General features: G+C 41.3%; 1 protein-coding gene across 1 annotated transcript; it reads right to left on the reverse strand.

Moving 5' to 3' along the window:
- Positions 1–665: 665 nt before the first annotated feature.
- erbb3b (erb-b2 receptor tyrosine kinase 3b) lies at positions 666–16983 on the reverse strand. Its single transcript, XM_073470287.1, has 28 exons — positions 16905–16983; positions 13186–13340; positions 12915–13101; positions 11077–11202; positions 10905–10967; positions 10584–10702; positions 9504–9645; positions 9227–9340; positions 9028–9145; positions 8871–8944; positions 8632–8722; positions 6878–7080; positions 6613–6745; positions 6443–6536; positions 5455–5612; positions 5299–5355; positions 4778–4919; positions 4569–4688; positions 4356–4454; positions 3988–4173; positions 3745–3900; positions 3554–3629; positions 3293–3439; positions 3114–3211; positions 2411–2587; positions 2238–2309; positions 1668–1959; positions 666–1540 (listed from the first exon to the last, which is right to left on the reverse strand). Exons 1-28 carry the CDS (start codon positions 16981–16983, stop codon positions 666–668), a joined length of 4353 nt encoding a protein of 1450 aa, XP_073326388.1.
- Positions 16984–18964: the final 1981 nt, after the last annotated feature.

Raw genomic sequence — 18964 nt, forward strand, 5'->3', positions numbered from 1 at the left:
GTTAACCTCTCGCTTCTCTCATCATCTCTGATCTACCTCCGACCAAATCGCGCGCGAGTGTGTTCACATGCCTCCATCTCAGTTCCGCCGTTCACAGCAGCGTCAGTAAAAGGGCCAAAACAACCAGCTTTTCCACAGAGTGATAAAAATGAACGAGTGAAACAAATGAAAGAATGTTTCCAAGCTGGTATTTAAAGGGCTTTATTTAATAGGCACACAGTAAAATAATCTAAAAGACTGATCAAGAACACAAGTGATGTGATATTTGCAAAATTATAGTTTTTATTCATTTTATATAATGATTCATGTTGTAATAAACTGTACAAAAAGACTGCTCTGAAGAAACCGGACGTGGTCACCTCATCTCAATGGTGACCATGTGTCTTTTTAATTCAGGAGCTGCTCACCACACTCACACTCAACCACACGTTTTGTCTGTTACAACCTTTATTTTGTGATTCTGCACCAAAAGGCAGTTTCAAAAACATGTATTTCCTGCATTATACTATGAAATAAGATTCAATTGTGCATTTCTTTTATTACTTTTATCTTTTTGGATGCTTGAACTCAAAGAAAACAGCTGTCAAACATTACAAGTACACACATTTCTGACAGGAACTAAAGTAACTTCAGCCATCACCATGTCTCTGTCCCAGTCCACATTATTAGGTGCGTACAGCATCTGGCTTGAGGAACAATCTGCTGTGCCAGTAGTCTGGGTTGTCGAATGATGTGTTGCTGCCAGGCTCCCCCATGCCAGCACACACCTTGATGTATCCCCCGATCCCTGCACACCTGCTGCTGCCCGTCTCCTCAGTAGCAGCCCTCCCCTTCACTGGGAGGTTCTGGTAGTCTGGCTGCTCCCACCCACCGGGCACCACTCCAAGTCTGGTCATTTCCTCATACTCCTCCACCTCCACCTCATCTCCCCCAGCTGTGAGCACATCTGGCCTGGGTATGACCATACAGCTCAGATTCCCCTCAAGTGCGGGTTGTTTATTTGTGATGTGGTACTCCTCCTCTTCCTCTTCCTCCTCATGATCTTTTCTCAACACCTCCACTATTTGGTCTGTGTCCTCTGTCTTTGCTGCACTCTTTGCAGATGTTTGACTCCCACGCCTCTCCCAGGCTGGATCCTCTCCCTCCGTAGAGTCGGATCGCCTGATATCCATGTATTCATACCTGCCTATCCCTTGGGCTGCCTCTCCTTGGTCGTCCACAGCTCTGGTCCCAACGTCAGAGTCTGCAGCGAGCTGATGTTTCCCTGTGGAGTCTTTTTGCTCTGCAACACTTCCTTTACACTCTTCATCTCCTTGCTTCCTTCTCACAGATGAGGTTGGTGTCAGAGTTTCTTTGTCCTCTCCAGGTGATGGAGCCGTTATAGCTGGAGAGGGTAAAGGTGAGGTTTGATGACAAACAGCCTGTGATGAGATGCTGCTGGTCGAGCAAGGAGGAGACTCTTTGCTCATGATTTCATACTCCTGGGAAGGATTTTTCTTCAGTCTTGAGCTTCTTCGCCCAGAATGAGTGAATCTACAGACTGATGAGAAGAAGATCAGGGGAAGAAGCCTTGATTATGTATTGTAAATGCTATAATTTACCAATTATTTTCAAAACAATAAGTCATCATAAGTCAGTACGCTCCCATCTTCATCCTAATTATTTACCTCTCTCTGGTGTAACAGGTGACCCAGCCAGTACGTAGCCATAGCTGTCCACCTCCTCCTCTTCCTCTGCCGTCCACACCTTATACGAGGATGGACTCGATGCCGTTGAGAGTTTCCTGTGCCGGCTGATGGATATGCGAGGATTTCCCCTCTCGGAGCCAAACCTGGCCCTGTGAAGACTCCCGCTCCGTGAAGCTTCCTCACGCAGCTCTGCCTCTCTGCCGCTGCCCCTGAACTCTAACCTCTCGGGCAGCGTCCGCACCGAACTCAGTCGAGACCTCTGAAGCCACAGCTGAGACAGAACAGAAAAGACTCTTCTTGAAGCTCATATTATTTTAAAATGAGACCAGAGGGACCAGATGACACATTTTAGTGTGAGGTAATGGCCTGCTGGCAAGTGCTGTGTCGTAAAATATATTTAAAACGGCTATTGGCAACAGTAATGACACTGATTAAAGTGAAGATGTTACAGCTGAATATATCTACTTTATCACCTGTGTAATGCAAGCATCAAACAGCTTAAGTCGTACAGCGTGGAAATGTGTTTGCATGCATTTGTGTCTGTCACACCTGGCGGATGCTGTCCACAGGGCTGGGCGTCATTGGCAGGTATCCCATGGGGCCGGCCTGAGAGGTGCCACTCTACAAATCAGAGAAGAAAGAGTGTCATGTGGTGGTTCTTTTGTCTCAGATTCAGTCACAACGGACCTAAAATGTATTAAATGTAAGATGTATTTAGTTACTCTGTAAGAATTAATCCGTGAACGAGACAGACTCCAAGATGGAGAGTGTTGGAGAGGAGGAGTAGCCAAACCGCCCTCCAGTCCCTCCTCGTCTTGGTCTTCCAAATCCGCATCCAGGAGCCCTCGCTCTGATTCTCTTCGATGGATCTCTCCTGAGGATGTTTCTGCTCCTTCCACCTACAGAACAGCATGTAAGTACATTAAGTAAGGATGTAAGTACAGGATGTAAGATAATAAGTCAGTGGTGGAGGAAGTACTCAGATCGTTATCTCGAGTAAAGGTACTGATAAGTAAGTTAAAATGCTCTTTCACAAGTGATAGTCCTACATTGAAAATGTTACTTAAGTCAAAGTATGTAAGTATAATCAGACAAATGGACTGGAGTAAAAGTTCTCAATGCAGAAAAATGTCCCCTGTGACTGTTTTCCTATATTAAATCATGACTTTATTATGACCTCCGCCAAGGAGGTTGTGTTTTCACCTGCGCTAAAACGTGCAAAGGACTGAAAAACACTGATCTAAAGTAACAAGCAGATAAATGTTGTAATGTAAAAAGTTACAATGTTTCCCATTGAAATTAGAAGAATTAAGTGGCATGAAAAGAAAATGCTCAAGTAAAGTAAGTAGTAAATCTACTTAGTTACATTAAAGAACTGGAAACAGCCAGTGGACTCTGTTACTTAAATGACGATGATAGCCTCACCTTGATGACGAGGTATCTCGGTGGGTCTCTTGCCATGCGAGTGAAGTCACTGGCCAGCTCTTTGAAGGTCGGCCTTATATTTTCATCAATCATCCAGCCTGAAGAGAAGAAGTAAAACAATTTAAGATCACTTCTCTTTGTCTTTGTGTGTTTGTGCACACTGCCGTGACGTTGCTCACATTTAACCATGACCATGTAGACGTCGATGGTGCAGATGTGGGGCTGTGACAGTCGTTCGCCCTTCTCCAGCAGACTCGGCACCTCCTGAGGCTGCACCGACACGTACGGTTCTGCCCCGAATGACATCATCTCCCACACTGTCACCCCTGTCCGGGAAGAGAGACGCCACATTGAAAATGCTCTCCCTGCCAAAATTCGGCAGCTCTCCAGAGGACAGTTTATTTACTGGCTCACTCTCTCACACACGCACAGCCTCTTACCATAACTCCAAACATCACTTTGATGAGTGTATCGTCGAAACAGGATGCTCTCGAGTGCCATCCATTTTATAGGTGTCTGGATTAAGAGACAGATTGCAGACAAGTCATACAGATTGGTTCCATTACTGAAGGAGACAGTGAAAAATGTGACTTAACAATTCAAGCAGTGGCTCAAAATGAGTCATAACGACCTTGGTGTCAGTGTAGATGTATTTCTTGTCGTCGGGATAAAGGAGGTCTGCCACACCGTAGTCAGAGATCTGGACCTGGTAGTCGTTCTTCAGCAGGATGTTGCGTGCAGCTAGGTTCCTGTGGACCATGCAGTGCTCCTCCAGGTAATACATACCCTGACACACAAAACATACATACAATATATACGCCCTGACATCTTATTCAGAAGACCTGGTTGCTCAAAAAAGTCTGGCTGCACTCACTTTAGCAATCTGCACACACCAGTTGAGCAGGCGCTGGGGGTCCAGGCTGTTCTTGTGATGCCTGATGTGCTCCAGTAAGGAACCCTGTGAGCTAAGCTGGGTCACCAGTTGCAGACTGGGACCTGGACAGATGCCCAGCAGTCTGACGATGTAGGGGTGGTCCAGGCTGCCCATGGACAGCATGTGCTACACAGAGAGCAGGCTGTCAAACACTATGTACCTTTTTGACAATATAATAATATTTACAGGCATCATTGCAAAGATCAAAAACATTCCTCTTTTCTGTCTCAACATAATACATGTTACATGTCTCATTAACTCCTATTGGTGTGATGTTTTAACATCTTTCAAGAGGCTCTGATTCTCACATCAGTGATCTCAGTGAAGGTCTGTCGGCCTGAGCTATCCTGGATGGTCTTAATGGCCACGGGGATCTTCACTGTCTCTCCCTCTGGAGTCCAAAAACCCTTAAATGAAAAAAAAGTTACACAGGTTCACATGAGTCTGTGACTCTAAATCTGAGCACATAAATCAGTGGATAATCAGTGGATGTCCAAAAAGACATAGAGGTTTATACAAACTTTGTTCACTGTGCCAAAAACTCCCGAGCCAAGGGCTTTGATTTTCTTCAGCTCTGAGGGCTTCAGGATCCGGGCGTGAACCTTGGTACCTTTCTCCCCAGGACCCAGAGGCTCAAAGCTCTGCCAAAAAACAAGAAGAATTCCCCCAATGTTTGTTTTTTTTCTTCTCCAAAGCAGCTCACAAGGTTGGATGGTCTCAAAAGTCTCACCTCTCCACTCTCCAGGTACCTCCTCATTGCCCTCTTACGGCGGATGGCCAGGCCTCGATGATACAGCACACCCAGGAAAAACAACACCAGGCAGAAAATCAAGCCAGCCGGGACACCTAAAGCTATGCCTGTGATCTGACCGCTGCAGAGAGAAGGAAAGAGAGATGCTAGTCAGAAACAGAGCCAAGGTAAGTGAGACAGGAGATACTGTATGATGTCATGACAGGACTTTGCTTTGGCAGAAACTGTAGCTCTGTGGCGACAGAAACAAGCAGACATGATTCATCAAAAACTGTTTAGTCTGTTTTTTGTTGTTTTTACTTTAGTTTTGTGTCTCGATAATGTTTTCAACGGTCACAGTAATAAATAAGAGGTTCAGGTTTGTCGTTTCTAAAGCATTTTATGTAATGTTTCCACAATTGGTGCTTGAACTGGTCAGCTGGCAACGCTAGTGAACTGTGGATGGAGCTCACCAATTGCGGTGTAGTGGGTCATATTCACCAGCAGGGGGAAACACTCACCTACTCACTGGCAATCTGGCTGCCTCCAAACAGTCATTTAATCCTGGTCCCGAGCATCTGTAACACATAAACATCACCTTGAAATTTCATTGATTTAATGATTGTTACACATCTGCGAGTGGACACATGGAATAAACACTTTGAGTCCAGTCTCACCCCTGTGTGCAGTTGTGGTGACATGGTTCACAGTGACCCTCCCTGTTGGGGTATTTGAAGATCAGCCCCTTCTGTCCGTCATTCACTCCAGTGGGACAAGAGGACATGCAGTAAGGACCGTCTCGAAGGTTGGCGCACGCCTCACACTTGTCTGCACCCTATGACAGAAGAGAATCATGAGAGAAAATGAGTCAATCTGAGGCACTGAACCAAGACAAGAAAAACTGCCTTTGTTTAGTAAATGATTCCAACACAGGATGAACAATTTATCCTTGACCATCAGCTCATGTTTATGATTTATAATATAATGGGCTTTCTTGATGGAAGAGAACAGTGACTTTGCCAGTATTTTACTGAGGTTTTCTTGCACAGACAGCATCACAGAAAGGGCATCAATGATTAAATTAAGATAAGATCAAGTTTGAGAGATAAAAATCAGATTTCTTTCAGTAATTCATACGTCATCATTGCAATTTTCTTCAAATGCAGGGCAAACACAACATGATTTTTCTCTCTCATTCCTCATTTATCTTTCATCTTTCTCTTTCATTTAAAAATGGCCACATTGTACATATTGTTTTTATTATTTTTCTTATTGCTCTTATCTTGATTTCATATTTTCTTGTACTGTGTTTGTTGTTATACACCAACATGCCAAGGGCAAATACGTTGTATGTGAAAACCCACTCGGCAAAAAACATATTTATTTTATTAACGGTGTAGGTTTGGGTTCGGAGATGGTGAGACATAGTAAAACAAACTAAAAAAACTTGGGGGCAAAAATAGGATTTAGTAGACAGTAGAAATGATGTCCTAGTACTGTAAAAAATGACAACATCAGGAAAATATAACGGCAAAACTTTCTGTAGGACATATTCTGCAAGTACTACTCATACCTCCCACAAATATCAAGAGTGGGTGGTGAAATGCAAGTGAGATCTCATACGAAGGCACTGGGCCAAAGTGTACTATCACAGGAAGCGATTACCGGTCCAGTACAGCTGGCTTTCCCACTCTGAGGTTTACACTCTGGATGGCAGGCGACACACTCGCCATCAGGCCCTGCAAATTCCCTTGGAGCTCTGAGGACACAATATTAAACACATATAGTTAAATTCAACACACAAATAATATTAACACATACATTTATCTACTTACCCAGAGTAAAAATTACAGCTGCCCACACATGTTCCCTCCCGGCTGTAGTTCCTACAGGAGAGACAATGGTCGGGCCCCGGGCCCCAGCAGCCTGAATCTGAACACAGCGGGTCACACACATGGCCTTCTGCAACTGCACACGCAACAATGGAGCAACACAATCATGTTTACATTTCAGTCAAACTAATAAAATTGAAGTATTTAAAATGATGATGTTTCTGACCACAGTGTAATATATAAATAAAGAGAGGGGTCTTCTCCTCACCACACTCTGCCAGTGGCCTGTTGTTGTTGAGGTTGTTGACTCGAATTCGGCGGCCTCTGAACAGCTGCGACCAGTTCACAGTGTGGTGGTAACAGAGGTTGGCATTCTGACTGATGTACACACTGCCGTCACTGATCTCCCGGAGAGAGCGCAGACCCAGTGAGGTAAGAGTGGGGATGCGCATCACCATCAGAGAAAAACGTCTTTGGTTGGAGGGTTGGAGGACAGAGGAGGACACATATAAAGAGACAACAGAGAAAAAAAAGGCATTAAAGTTAGCCGGAGAGAGATTTTAAGTGGATCTTAAGTGGAACTGCTCATAATTTAGTTTTTAGTGTAGTTGGAAGACAAATAGCATGCACACACACACACACACACACACACACACACACACACACACACACACACACACACACACACACACACACACACAGTCCATACCTGTTCACAGCTGTGAATCACAGAGAGAGAGGGGAGAGGTTAGAGAGAGTCGACTCAATGCACAGCAGACTCGTCATGAGGTGTTAACACAGAGAGTGGTTTCAAACACTGAGCAGATAGGAGGGTGTAGTGCGTGTGTGAGGGCAGTGATGACACACGGTTATGCAACACACTTAACATGAAATGATGGATATTAATTTTAGAGCAAAAGCATCAGAACCGGCAAGGGCCCGGCAGCCACCTGATTCATCCTCTGTTCATTTTTCCGTTAGAAATCAATCATACAGATTTTTCCTCTTACTTGAAATGCTTTTTATCCATCCAGATTGTTTTCATGTGAGTGGTTGAGATATTAGCTGTAGAGATGTCTGCCATCTCTCCAATGTAATGGAACTAGACGGCACTCAAAAAACACAGAACTCAAGAGAAATGTGTCTCCCCTGAAGTCATGACCCAGTTGCTCAAGACAATCCACAGACCTTGATGTGAACAGTTTCACGTAGGAACTATTTTCTTTCTGCCGTACTACATCCAGGCTTGTGTCACGGCTTCCTTTTTTATTTTGTCAGTTCCCCCCTCGTGTCATATTTAGCTTCATACTCCCTGTCTTTGTCCTTTTCCTGTTCACCTGTGTTTCATTTGTTATTTAGTCCCTGTGAATTTATGCCTCTGATTTCCCTTATTCTTTTTTTGTTCCCTGTGTTCCCTGTCTCTGGTTTGTCATGTAGTTTTGTATTCTTAGTTTTTTCTTGAATTCTCTCTTACCTGCCTTTTTGCCGCCTGCATTTTGATTTTTTCGATTTCCAGCCTTTAGTTTTTTGTTTTTTTACCTGCCTGCCTCCATGTCTGCATTTGGGTCGCTTTATGCGAACCCTAACAGCTTACTTGTGACAGCATGGGTTGTAAACATTAATGGCGTCCTCCTTGGCTGAGCTGTAAGATTAGCTCGCTTAGTTAGCTTAGTTAGCTAGCCTCTCGTCCATGACTAGATAGACGCTTCTTTTGGTGCGCTGACACGGATGGTGGGTGCAATTCCATCTGGCAGTGCCATCTAATTTCTTTGTATTTGAGAGAAGGCAGACATCTCTGAAACTCAGCGACTCACATTTAAACAATCTAGATGGATAAATAGCTCTATATGTGAGAGGTTGGATTTTGGGTTGAACTGTCCCTTTAAATCTAAGTTATGTTAAATCATGATGGCTTTAGATATGCACTTGAAAGAGAATATTCCTCTGGGCCGGCTCTGACTGACACGCTCATGCACAGGCACATCAAGAGCAAATCTAACATGGCGTGTACTCAAGCCTTACTTGAAGAGCGACCTCCCTTGAATAGTGGCGAGACTCGAAAAAACTGACAGATCATTCAGTTCTTGGGGCCACGACTGGATGTTAAGGATATCTAACAGTGAAACACAGAGATAATATTAAAACTTTGTCACAAAATTCTCACTAGGAAGGTGGGAAATCAGTATAAAACTTATTGGCATACCTTGAAAAATGGATAAAAGTATTTGCATTAAGAGCCTAATTTCACCGTATATACAAACCTGTTATTTCTCTGACGGTGCGGAACACTTCCAGCTTTTTGGCATCCAGGGGTGGGATGTTTTTAAAGTCATCTCTATGAGGAATAAAAACACACAATATGAAACTGACTGTATGACACTGTACTCTGAGATTCTTCAGGCGGGGATGGATGATTACCCAAGAATCCCCGTGACCAGGAAGTGAAGGCTGCCCTGGATCTTGGTGCAGTTGATGAAGCTGTCGATGTTGCTGGAGTCCACAGTCTGTCTGTGTTCAGCACCGGTGCCTTCACACACTACAGTAATGACCAAACACCATCATTAGCTTCAAAGACGGACAAGTAAACTAAGAAACAGAAAGTGTTAAGTGTGTCAACCTTTAGGGCAGAGTCCGCTGCAGAGCTCACACTGCCTCTGGCCTTCTCTCTCCACCTCCATCTTGTCTGGAGGACAAACACTCACACAGGAGCTGCCGTCCACCACAAAATGAGCTACAAGGAGAGAGAAATTATAAGACCCAGTATCACATCAGGACTGATTCCACTGCAATCTTAAGAAAGTTATTTCATGTTCGACGTTGTACAAAAAGGAATAAGAATAATAAAAAGGGAATAAGAACCATGTTGAGCACATAAACACACAGAGGCCACTCACTGGGGCACTGGGAGACACAGATGGATCCGTACTGATATTTGGCGTTAGGGTTGGTCTCCATCTGAAACGTCTGCTTGTTATAGATCAAAGTCTGGGGACACTGAGGCACACAGGCTCCGGAGTCGTTGAAATGGCGACATGCCTATACAGTAAGACACACACATGCACACACACTCCATTTAAGTGCACAGAATGAGGTCACAAGAGGTCTCTCAATCAAAAAAGAAACAAGAGATGGGGGATCATGGGAGTTGCTGTCTTCATCCACCATTGCTAATGAAAATCTATCTACATGACTCAGGCAGAAATGTTTGCGTTCACCAACTTCATCACTCAGGAATTGATTATGGGTGATACTTCTGGTGCTCGGCGGAAATAGTGTTGGTAAAAAAATGTATTATATTTGATGCAATGGTGGCACTTGTGGCAGGTGTTAGCTAATTAGGCTAAGCAATAATAAAAGTGTTGGTAGTATTCATTTGATAAAGTGTCTTACCTACCAATCACTCTAAGAACGAGGATTAGCATCCTGTTACCATTGGCAAACACAGGCTCAGTCAAATGAGAGGAAGTTGCACCCATAATTCGGGTTAAGGTGTCATGGGTGCTGGAAATAAATAAATAATCCAGACTGAAAAATCTCAACAACCCTTGGGATTAACATTATAAATCCTGTACAAACATTTTTGGTCCCCTGAGGATGAATCTTACAGATTTTGGTGATTCCCTAACTTTTCACGAGTGTGATATTTTTGTTTTTTAATTAAATGTCTTTACAACTATTGAATGGATTTCTGTGATGTTTTGTAGACAGATTCATGCTCCCCCCAGGATGAATTGTAATAACTTAAGTGAAGCCCTTCAGTGCCACCTTCAGGTCAAAATGTTCATTTGTTGTTTCATTTGTTTCGATCAGCTTCTGATTTATTGTCTTTAGTGCTAAAAGGGAAAATAGCATGCTAACACGCTAATTAAGACGGTCAGTGTGGTTGACATTGTATCTGCTAATTTAGATAAAATCCACCAGAAGGTGCGTCTTTTTAACCTACAGTATTGTGTATGCAAAGAAGGAGCACTTACAAAACAATCGACGTCCAGAGGGCCTTTACATCCTGCTGCACACTCTATGTGACAGCAGTCCCTGGGGCTCGTCCCAAAACAGCGGCCATTACACTGTGGAGCGCACACCGTCTTAGTCACTGAGACACACAGGAGAGACGGGTTGAAGAGAGGTCAACAGTGAGTGTGTGTGTGTGTCTTTGTGTTTGTAACTCTCTGTCTCTGTGTATTTCTGTCTATGAAGAGAGACATTCTGCGAGGAGACAGAAGGAGGAGGAGGAGAGTGATGAAACACAGAGAAAATCAGGGAGAAAAAGGGAAACAGAACAATTGAGTACTCACAGATCTGACATTGGTCCTTGTTTGGCCCCCAGCAGTAATCTGCACAAGATTTGTGGCATGGGCCTGAAAGAGAGAACAAGAGAAACGACAGAAAGACAGTTAGCTCTTAAAATAAAGAGACAATCCAGAGATAATTTGGAGAATTGTGAAATAGGATTATCCCAACACTGACCCCTCTCTCCGTTGTATTGGATGTCAATAGGAGCATTGTTGTCTCTGATGATATCTTGCCAGAAGATCCAGGGGCCATAACTCAGGTACTTGTTGTTGATAATCTGCACTCCTCCCTCCAGAATCTCTGTGAAGTAATGAGTGAGAAAATATGAAAATTAAAGAGAGAGAGAGCAGACAGGAAATTATATACCTGCAGTAACACTTTAGACTGCAGTCCACAAATTACAGTGTCAATATTTTGTACATACTGGGTTATGGTAATTATGAAATACTTACCGGGTGTATGCCAGGGAAGGAGTGCAAGCAATAAAGAGGTAACACATTTGCATTTTTGAGGGCCCTTGAACTTAATTACCCATAAGCACTGGTTTTAATTAGGTCATAAAATGTGTGGCACCATATGTTCCTTCTTTTAGTTTTGACTGTCAAGTGGATCTCACATTATACCTCCAAAATGTCATCATCCTTTTCTATCATCAGTTACATTTATCTTCTGTGCCACCTCCAAGAAGCTGCAGCGCACTGGACTAAACCTTCTGCAGTCTTTTAGCCTGAAGGTTCATTATATTGGAGTAGTAAAGTTATATAGCTTATGTAGCTTTCACCCAATACTTAGCTTCCACTCTTCAAGGAGTGAAGCACGCACCTGCCAACAGGCGATCTTTGGTTATAAGGCATATTCTCGACAGCATTTAATAACTGCATAAGAAAGGGCGAAGGAAGCTTATCTGTTGTATGTTTCGGGTTGTTTTTGTTTTCTTGCAAAAGGGGGATAGATTTTAAACATACAATAGTGTATCTTTTTTAATCTGAGACTTAAATGTTGTTTTATTCTACACTTGTGGGATTTATTGTAACAAACGAACCAAAGCAAATAGTTTGGAGACAATATTGCATTACTCAAGGCTGCCATCACTCCTTTCACTCATTCTGTGGCACTATTAACTGCCTGTTTAGCAGCTCTTTATTAAAACATACAGTGACAGTATTCTCACGGGGGTATTGCTTTTGTTTCTTTAAGTTTCTAATCAGATATTAACACAAGATTAAGCTCCCCTTCCCACCCCAATAATTTTGCTATTAGTCCCTGTTATTTATTTATAGTCCCATATTTTTGAGTCTCATTCCAAACTTGTCAAAAACTGACACTGTGGGATGGCGGCCGACTCTACCTTCACTCCCAGAGCGTCAGTACTGACAAGTTGGGGATGAAACTCAAAAATGTGCTTTTCTCACAAATAGGACCTTTAAGGCTGGGGTCACGCATGTGGAGTCATGTTGCTTCATAACAGTTTTTTTTCTTGACATGTGACAGCAAGAAAAGCACACGTGCAGATAATACAACAATGATGGCTGAATGTGATTTAGCTGCTTCAATGCTTCAGGACACTAGTTTAGAGCAGCGTCATCGTCAGTGTTATTGATACCACCTGTTTTATTCCTGCTATGACTAATCAAACCATCTGATGGTGAAATAAAACAAGGCCATATAAACCTTGGATAACCTTTTGTCCTAGGATGGAAGAAGAAGACATCAAGATATAGCTGACAGCGATGATCAGTTGAGAATGTGATTTCTCGAAATCTTTCCTACATTTTGTTCTGTTATACTTTCAAAGAATGACCGTCATCAATAAGATCTGTCAACATCTTCCATTCTTTACCCATAAAACAGCTTTCCATAACCAAAAGCTTACAGCAGGACACACTTTTTTCTTTTTTCCCACTATTAAGTTTAAATCACTTTGCTCTCACTGTTTTGGAAGCCTTCAGTCTCAGAAAAAGCACCTTTTACACTGTGTAAAAAGCTTCAGTTTACCCATTAACCATCTCTACCTGTCAGATTGGCGAGGCCCAGCTGCCGCAGGCCATTGGAGCCGTCTTTGGGGTAGTTAAAGAAGACAGAGAGGGCGAAGCGTCTTTCATAAAGGCTGTTTCCTCTGATGACCCGCAGCTGCCCGAGAGGAATCTCCTGAAAGTGGTTCATAGCAATGAGGACGTAGCCAGTCACCTCACGGATTGTCTGGAGGGGAAAAAAGAATTGGACACCTCTACAACCTGTACATACAAATCAAATGAAAGACGAGGGGAAGAGAAGGATTCTTACCTTGAGGAAGGAGAAGTCCCAGTTACTCTCAATCTGAGTGATCTCCAGGTTTCCCATGATGATCTCACAGCCATTATAGCGGTCCTTAGTCAGGTTGTATTGGTTCTCCTGAGAACCTGTGGAGCTCAGTCCGTTCTGTGTGCCAGGACACACCACTGAGGAAACACACATATTTCTCTAAGTTTGATGAAAAGAAGGTGCACTGGGAGGGTCAATGTATCACTTTTACTTCCTATACTTCATGTTTAAGGACCATGCCATTGGTTTTGCATGTTTAGCAGATTACATGTACTTTACATCTCAGCTAACTCATGTGCAAATTATGCCTGTGGAGCTCTGGGGAACTTCTATGTTGTGGTAGAAGCCGGTCGTTTATGTTGGCTAACGTTAGCTACTGTTGCTCTCTGTCAGCAGAGTGAAGAGAGCCACTGAAACAAGGCACTCAAGAACGTGCATAAAGTCACATCCTTTGGACTGTCACAGAAAATCTGACCCGAGACCTTCACAAAGAAATCCACAGTCCCTACAGCAGCATTAAACACCTTAAAGAAATCCTCCACAGGCTTGTATAGGCAACTGCGAGAAACGGGGGAAGGTCAAATTTTTTTTATGTCACATCACAATCCGCTCACATATATCCAATTAAAAAAGGATTAATGCATGTATATTGCTACAAATTGTTATATAGTGCCCCTTTAATAGCAGTAAGTATGGTCTGGAGCTGTAATGATTAATCAATTAGTTGTCAACTGTTAATGAACCGGAAAATATTTTGGTAATCAATTCATTTGTTTGAGTAGTTTTTAGAAAAAATACATTAAAATTCTCTCGCTCCAGCTGCTTAAATCAATATTTTCTTATTTCTTTACTCCTCTATGAGATTTAAAAAAAGTGATGGAATGTAACTAAATTAAGTTACTCATGTATTGTACTTGAGGTACTTTACTTGAGTATTTCCATTTCCTGCTACCTTATACTTCCACTCCACTGCATTTTGGAGACAATTGTATATTGGGCTTTTTGCCCCCACTACATGTATTTAACATTTACAGTTTACATTTACAGTTACTAGTTACTTTGCAGATGACATGCTGCATCAGAGCCAAATTATCACATTTTTGGTTTAATTTATTCAGCAATCAGATAAAAAAAAAAGACTGAATATCAGTTCTGATAATCAGCCATATACATATAATTTACTTATACTTGTACTGCTGATGAACACGTTTATTGCCAGAAAATTACTTTTAATACTTGAATACATTTAATATGAGACAAGAGAAGAAGAGAATTATCAGAGAAGATGTTGAGACTACTCAAGTAATTTTTATATGGCTGATTTCACTTCTACCAAAGTAATATTTTAGCAAGATGTCTCTACATTTTTAGTCAAGTCAACACTGCAGAAAAGTGATATCTGATCTCTGGTGAAGATTTGAGTGCCTCTGTTTTATTGTTTCAGCAGTCTTTATGGGTTTGGTGATTCCTCCTGATGTTGTGCTGGCTGGACAGTTTGAGATGAAGCAGAGGAAAACGGGCGGGCAGTCCAGGCCTGGGGCTGACGGAGTGGAGGCCGAGGGTCGAGGAGAGCGGGGCTTTTCTACACACAAAGTGCCTCATTGTGATAAAGCTATAAATGTGGACAGTGTGTCTCAGTGAGTGAAGAGTGATGCAGTGACAGACAGTGCTTCTGTGTGTGTGCATGTGCGTATGTGTGTGTGTCTGAGGCGTCTGCGTTGCTGAGATCATACCAACAGACAATGGGTCATGTGTGAGTAGGCCGCTCTGGCACAGGGGAGGGAAATATCGTGAACGGAAGGAGACATGCACACCATCTCAAACTGACCAACAAAAACTGTGGCACTGGCCCTTTATGTGCAAAGATTGGGGCACCTGCAGCTGTAGTGTTCCCTGTCTTCACTAGGAACATGCAGATGTATAAAGCAGGATTTCCACTAAAAATACTCACTCTAAAAGTAAAAGTAAACAATAAATGTATTTAAATGTCTGTACTGTATACTATGACAGGCCAAATAATCAGAAACAGTGTTTTATTTATTTATTTATTTTTAAATCAGATTACCAATTAAATAGTTTAATTTAAACTTGTGGTACTTTGGCTCTAATGCAGCATGCAAAGCTCTCCAAAGTAACTAGTAACTAAGTTATCACATACAGGAAATGTAGTGGACTAAAAAGTACAATATTTGCCTCCAAAAGGCAGTGGAGTGCAGCAGCAAGTAGCAGAAAATGGAAATACTCAACAAGAGTACCTGAGTAAATGTACTTAATTACATTCCTTCACTGAGTACCAGTACAACAATGTAAAAATACTTAATTGCGAGCAAAAGTCAATCAAAAGGAATTTAGAATCAGTATTTCAACAAAATGTACTTAAAGTCTAAAAAAAAAGTAAAAGTACTTTTACTGCAATACAATGTCCTGTGACTGATAAATTACTATACATTACATTATCAAATTAACATGTATACTGTATATGGATCAATGAATTATTGACATAATTAGTGTTTTTTTTTTAATCTGATTGCCATTGAAATAAATTAATTTGAAACTTTTGCCAAGATTCAGCTTGTAATGTGCAAGGTAACTAGCAACTAAAGTTATCAAATAATAACGATAATGAAAGTGTAAAATGGATCTCGAAGTACCTCAAAATTTAACTTAAGTACAGTTTTTGAGTAAATGCACATAGTTACATTCCAACATTGATTATTTAACTGCTGAAGATGTAAAATCATGAAATGTCTCTGTACCTTTCATGACACCTAAGAGATGATATTTAATGTATGTTTTTAAAAAAGATGTGAATGTAATCTGAGGACAGGGATTTAATTTAATTTAATTTAATAATTGGTGTCAGACTAATTGTGCTCAGTAAATTAAGTTCTGGGATTCATGATCTGGGTACAAGTACCTTCAAATTTTACTTACAGCACTTAAGTAAATGTACTTAGTTACATTCCATCACTACTCACTCATGTGCGCCTGGTTCTCTTGAGTAAACATATGCATCAAATATAGGTGGAGTTCACAGCTTATCTGTGAGAGTTGCATTGTAACTCAATTTAAACACATGCACAAGCACACTTGCATAATTCAAACAACTAAATAACTTTTTTAAATAAAGAAAATGAAAATGATAATCATCATGTACCAAAACAACAACAATCATCTGCAGACTGCACTTATCAACACAAACGGGACCTGTCCTCAGTGGCTTTTTACAACTGGGCTCGGTGCCATGGAGGCAATTTAGTCTCCCCACATTCATCACTGGCAGTTTATAAAGAGGTGATGAAGTGCTACCTTGATAAGAATCCAGTCATAACAGTAAAAAAGCTCTCAAGGAGGAGAGCACAGAAAGAACTGTGTGGTCTGAGAATAAGAAAAAGAAAAGATGAGGGTAAATAGTTGATGAAATGTTGCCTGTCACTTCCACAAAATGTAATTATATTATATTATATTATATTATATTATATTATATTATATTATATTACATTACATTACATTATATTATATTATATTATATTATATTATATTATATTATATTATATTATATCATATTATATTATATCATATTATATTTATAACAATGTTATGGTAAAAAAAAAATCATTTCCGAGTCAATGTCTCTTAAAAATGGCAGAATAAATTAAATGAAGGCATCAGATCTGCTGTAGAATAACACATTTTCCTACCTTCATGTGTTTGGGATGATGCTGTTCGTAGCCTCCATGATAATGCCACACACAGTAATAGGACTCGCCACTGGATCATGCTGATGTCGAATAGTAAAGTATTATCATATCACACAGATTTTAGGTAGTCCTTGGAGTATAAAGGAAAAAAATAACTGTAAGATAAAGAAAAATCAAATGTCCCCAATATCCAGAGTCAGAGTGAAGAAGAAATGCAACTCCTGCTTTAAAACTTCCCACAAAACACGAGCAACAAGAGCAGAAAAATCACGCTTATTGCCAAAATGGAAACGAACAAGTGGCAGTTTATTTTGAAGCTTGGGTTTTCCCTCCTGGAGAGGGGCATGTGATTGGCCAGGAGCCCGATTTATTCACCAATCAGAGGTCGGTCCGTCATTTTTTAGGAGCTGCAGCCTCAGTTGTTCCACTGAGCATCCAAACGAGTAAAAGTCCTGTTAGATTCATGTAAAACATTTGATATACAATAAGATTTTTTTTCATTTTCTCTCACATATAAATAAAATACCTCCTAACGAACAGAAAAATAAAGCTGAGTAACATTTAAGTAATGAATCATCAAACTTAGACATACTACTAGCACTAATACTTCTAATATATCAAACAAAACCTAAGCTTTATGCATGTGCTACATGAACACCATGTCCCCTATACGTTCCCTTTATGTGCAGTTGTTTTGGTTCCATGTTGTCAGCTGCAGCATGTGGAAGCAGTGCTGTGCTCTCCCAGTCAGCTCCCAGTGCTGTGAGTGGCTGCACTGTTCCTCCCTGTAAAGAGCAGTATTGTCCCCGCAGCCCTGTCAACTGGTTAATCACCTCTTTGATGCGTACGGAGCAGCCTGTCACAATGGGCCACATTGTCAGATGGTCGAGTGACTTCTGAACCCAAAACAAGAACATGCTTAATTTTGAGAGAAATGGCCTCGGAGAAGACGAGATTCCTGAGCATGAAACTGGGACTGAAAAGGGGGACGACTCATTAATGGATGGAGATCAGTAACTGCCTCTGACAGATGTGCTGTTAATCTTATTTCGTATGAGAAAGAGAGCCAGACAGTTGCTGTTTGTTTGGAAGTATGTGGCTAAACTGAAACTGTTAATGGAAAAGTGATTGTAATGTTGAACTCTTAATCTATCTCACATGTTCACCAGCCAAATAAAAGAATACAAAGTGTAAAAAATAATGAGTACAAGCTCATTTCTTCATGAGCTTGTTCTCATTATCGAACCCACACTGCCCTCCACCAGCAGATTTCTGTCCAGCAGGAGGAGACAGAGTCTGAGGATTGGTGCTGCAGAGCCATGTGGGTGGTGGACTCCAAGCCAGTGTTTGCACCTACATGACTGTTTTAACATTAATATTTTTTGACCTGAAAGTTTAAATACAATGTCTGAATCTGATTTGTTCCAATAAAAATGATCAGTTAAAATTTTTGTCCACTTGCCTCCTGAACTGAATGCAAAACCTTGCAGAGCGACATTACTCAGTGAGTTGGATGAAGTTTTCACAGCTTGAGTCGAGTCAAGTGTGAATGTTTCACTCCTGCTCAGTAAAACACAGTGAAGTGACTAACTACAGTAAAAACCAGACATATAAATTATTGTTGATTATTTTCACATTCTCAGGTCAAGAAAAGCAGCTTCCATAAAGGCCTGATCATTTCTGGGTCTCTGCAGAGTCTGGCAGTTTTGCAACCAGTGGTGGAGGAAGTGTTCAGATCCTTTACTCAAGTAAAAGTACTCTTACTACACTGTGAAAAAGTATCAAAATTAAAAGTGGTCATTGGGCAGTAAAATGTTCCCTGTCATTGTTTTACTGTTATATATGGTGTTTTTGTATTTTATTACTGCTGCATTCATGTGTATTTTACATTTTAAGGCAGTAGTTGTTAAGGTTCAGCTCATTTTAGCTACTTTATATACTGTCGGGAGGTTTAAAGGTGCAATATGTAAGAATTGACCACCTGTTGAATTCATACTCCAAACAAATAGGGGGCAGCATATCAAAGTAACCGCTTACTGCTGTCAAGCAGCCGTTAGCTA

Source organism: Pagrus major, chromosome 7, assembly GCF_040436345.1.
Source record: "Pagrus major chromosome 7, Pma_NU_1.0".
In the NCBI taxonomy this organism is placed as follows: Eukaryota; Metazoa; Chordata; class Actinopteri; order Spariformes; family Sparidae; genus Pagrus; species Pagrus major.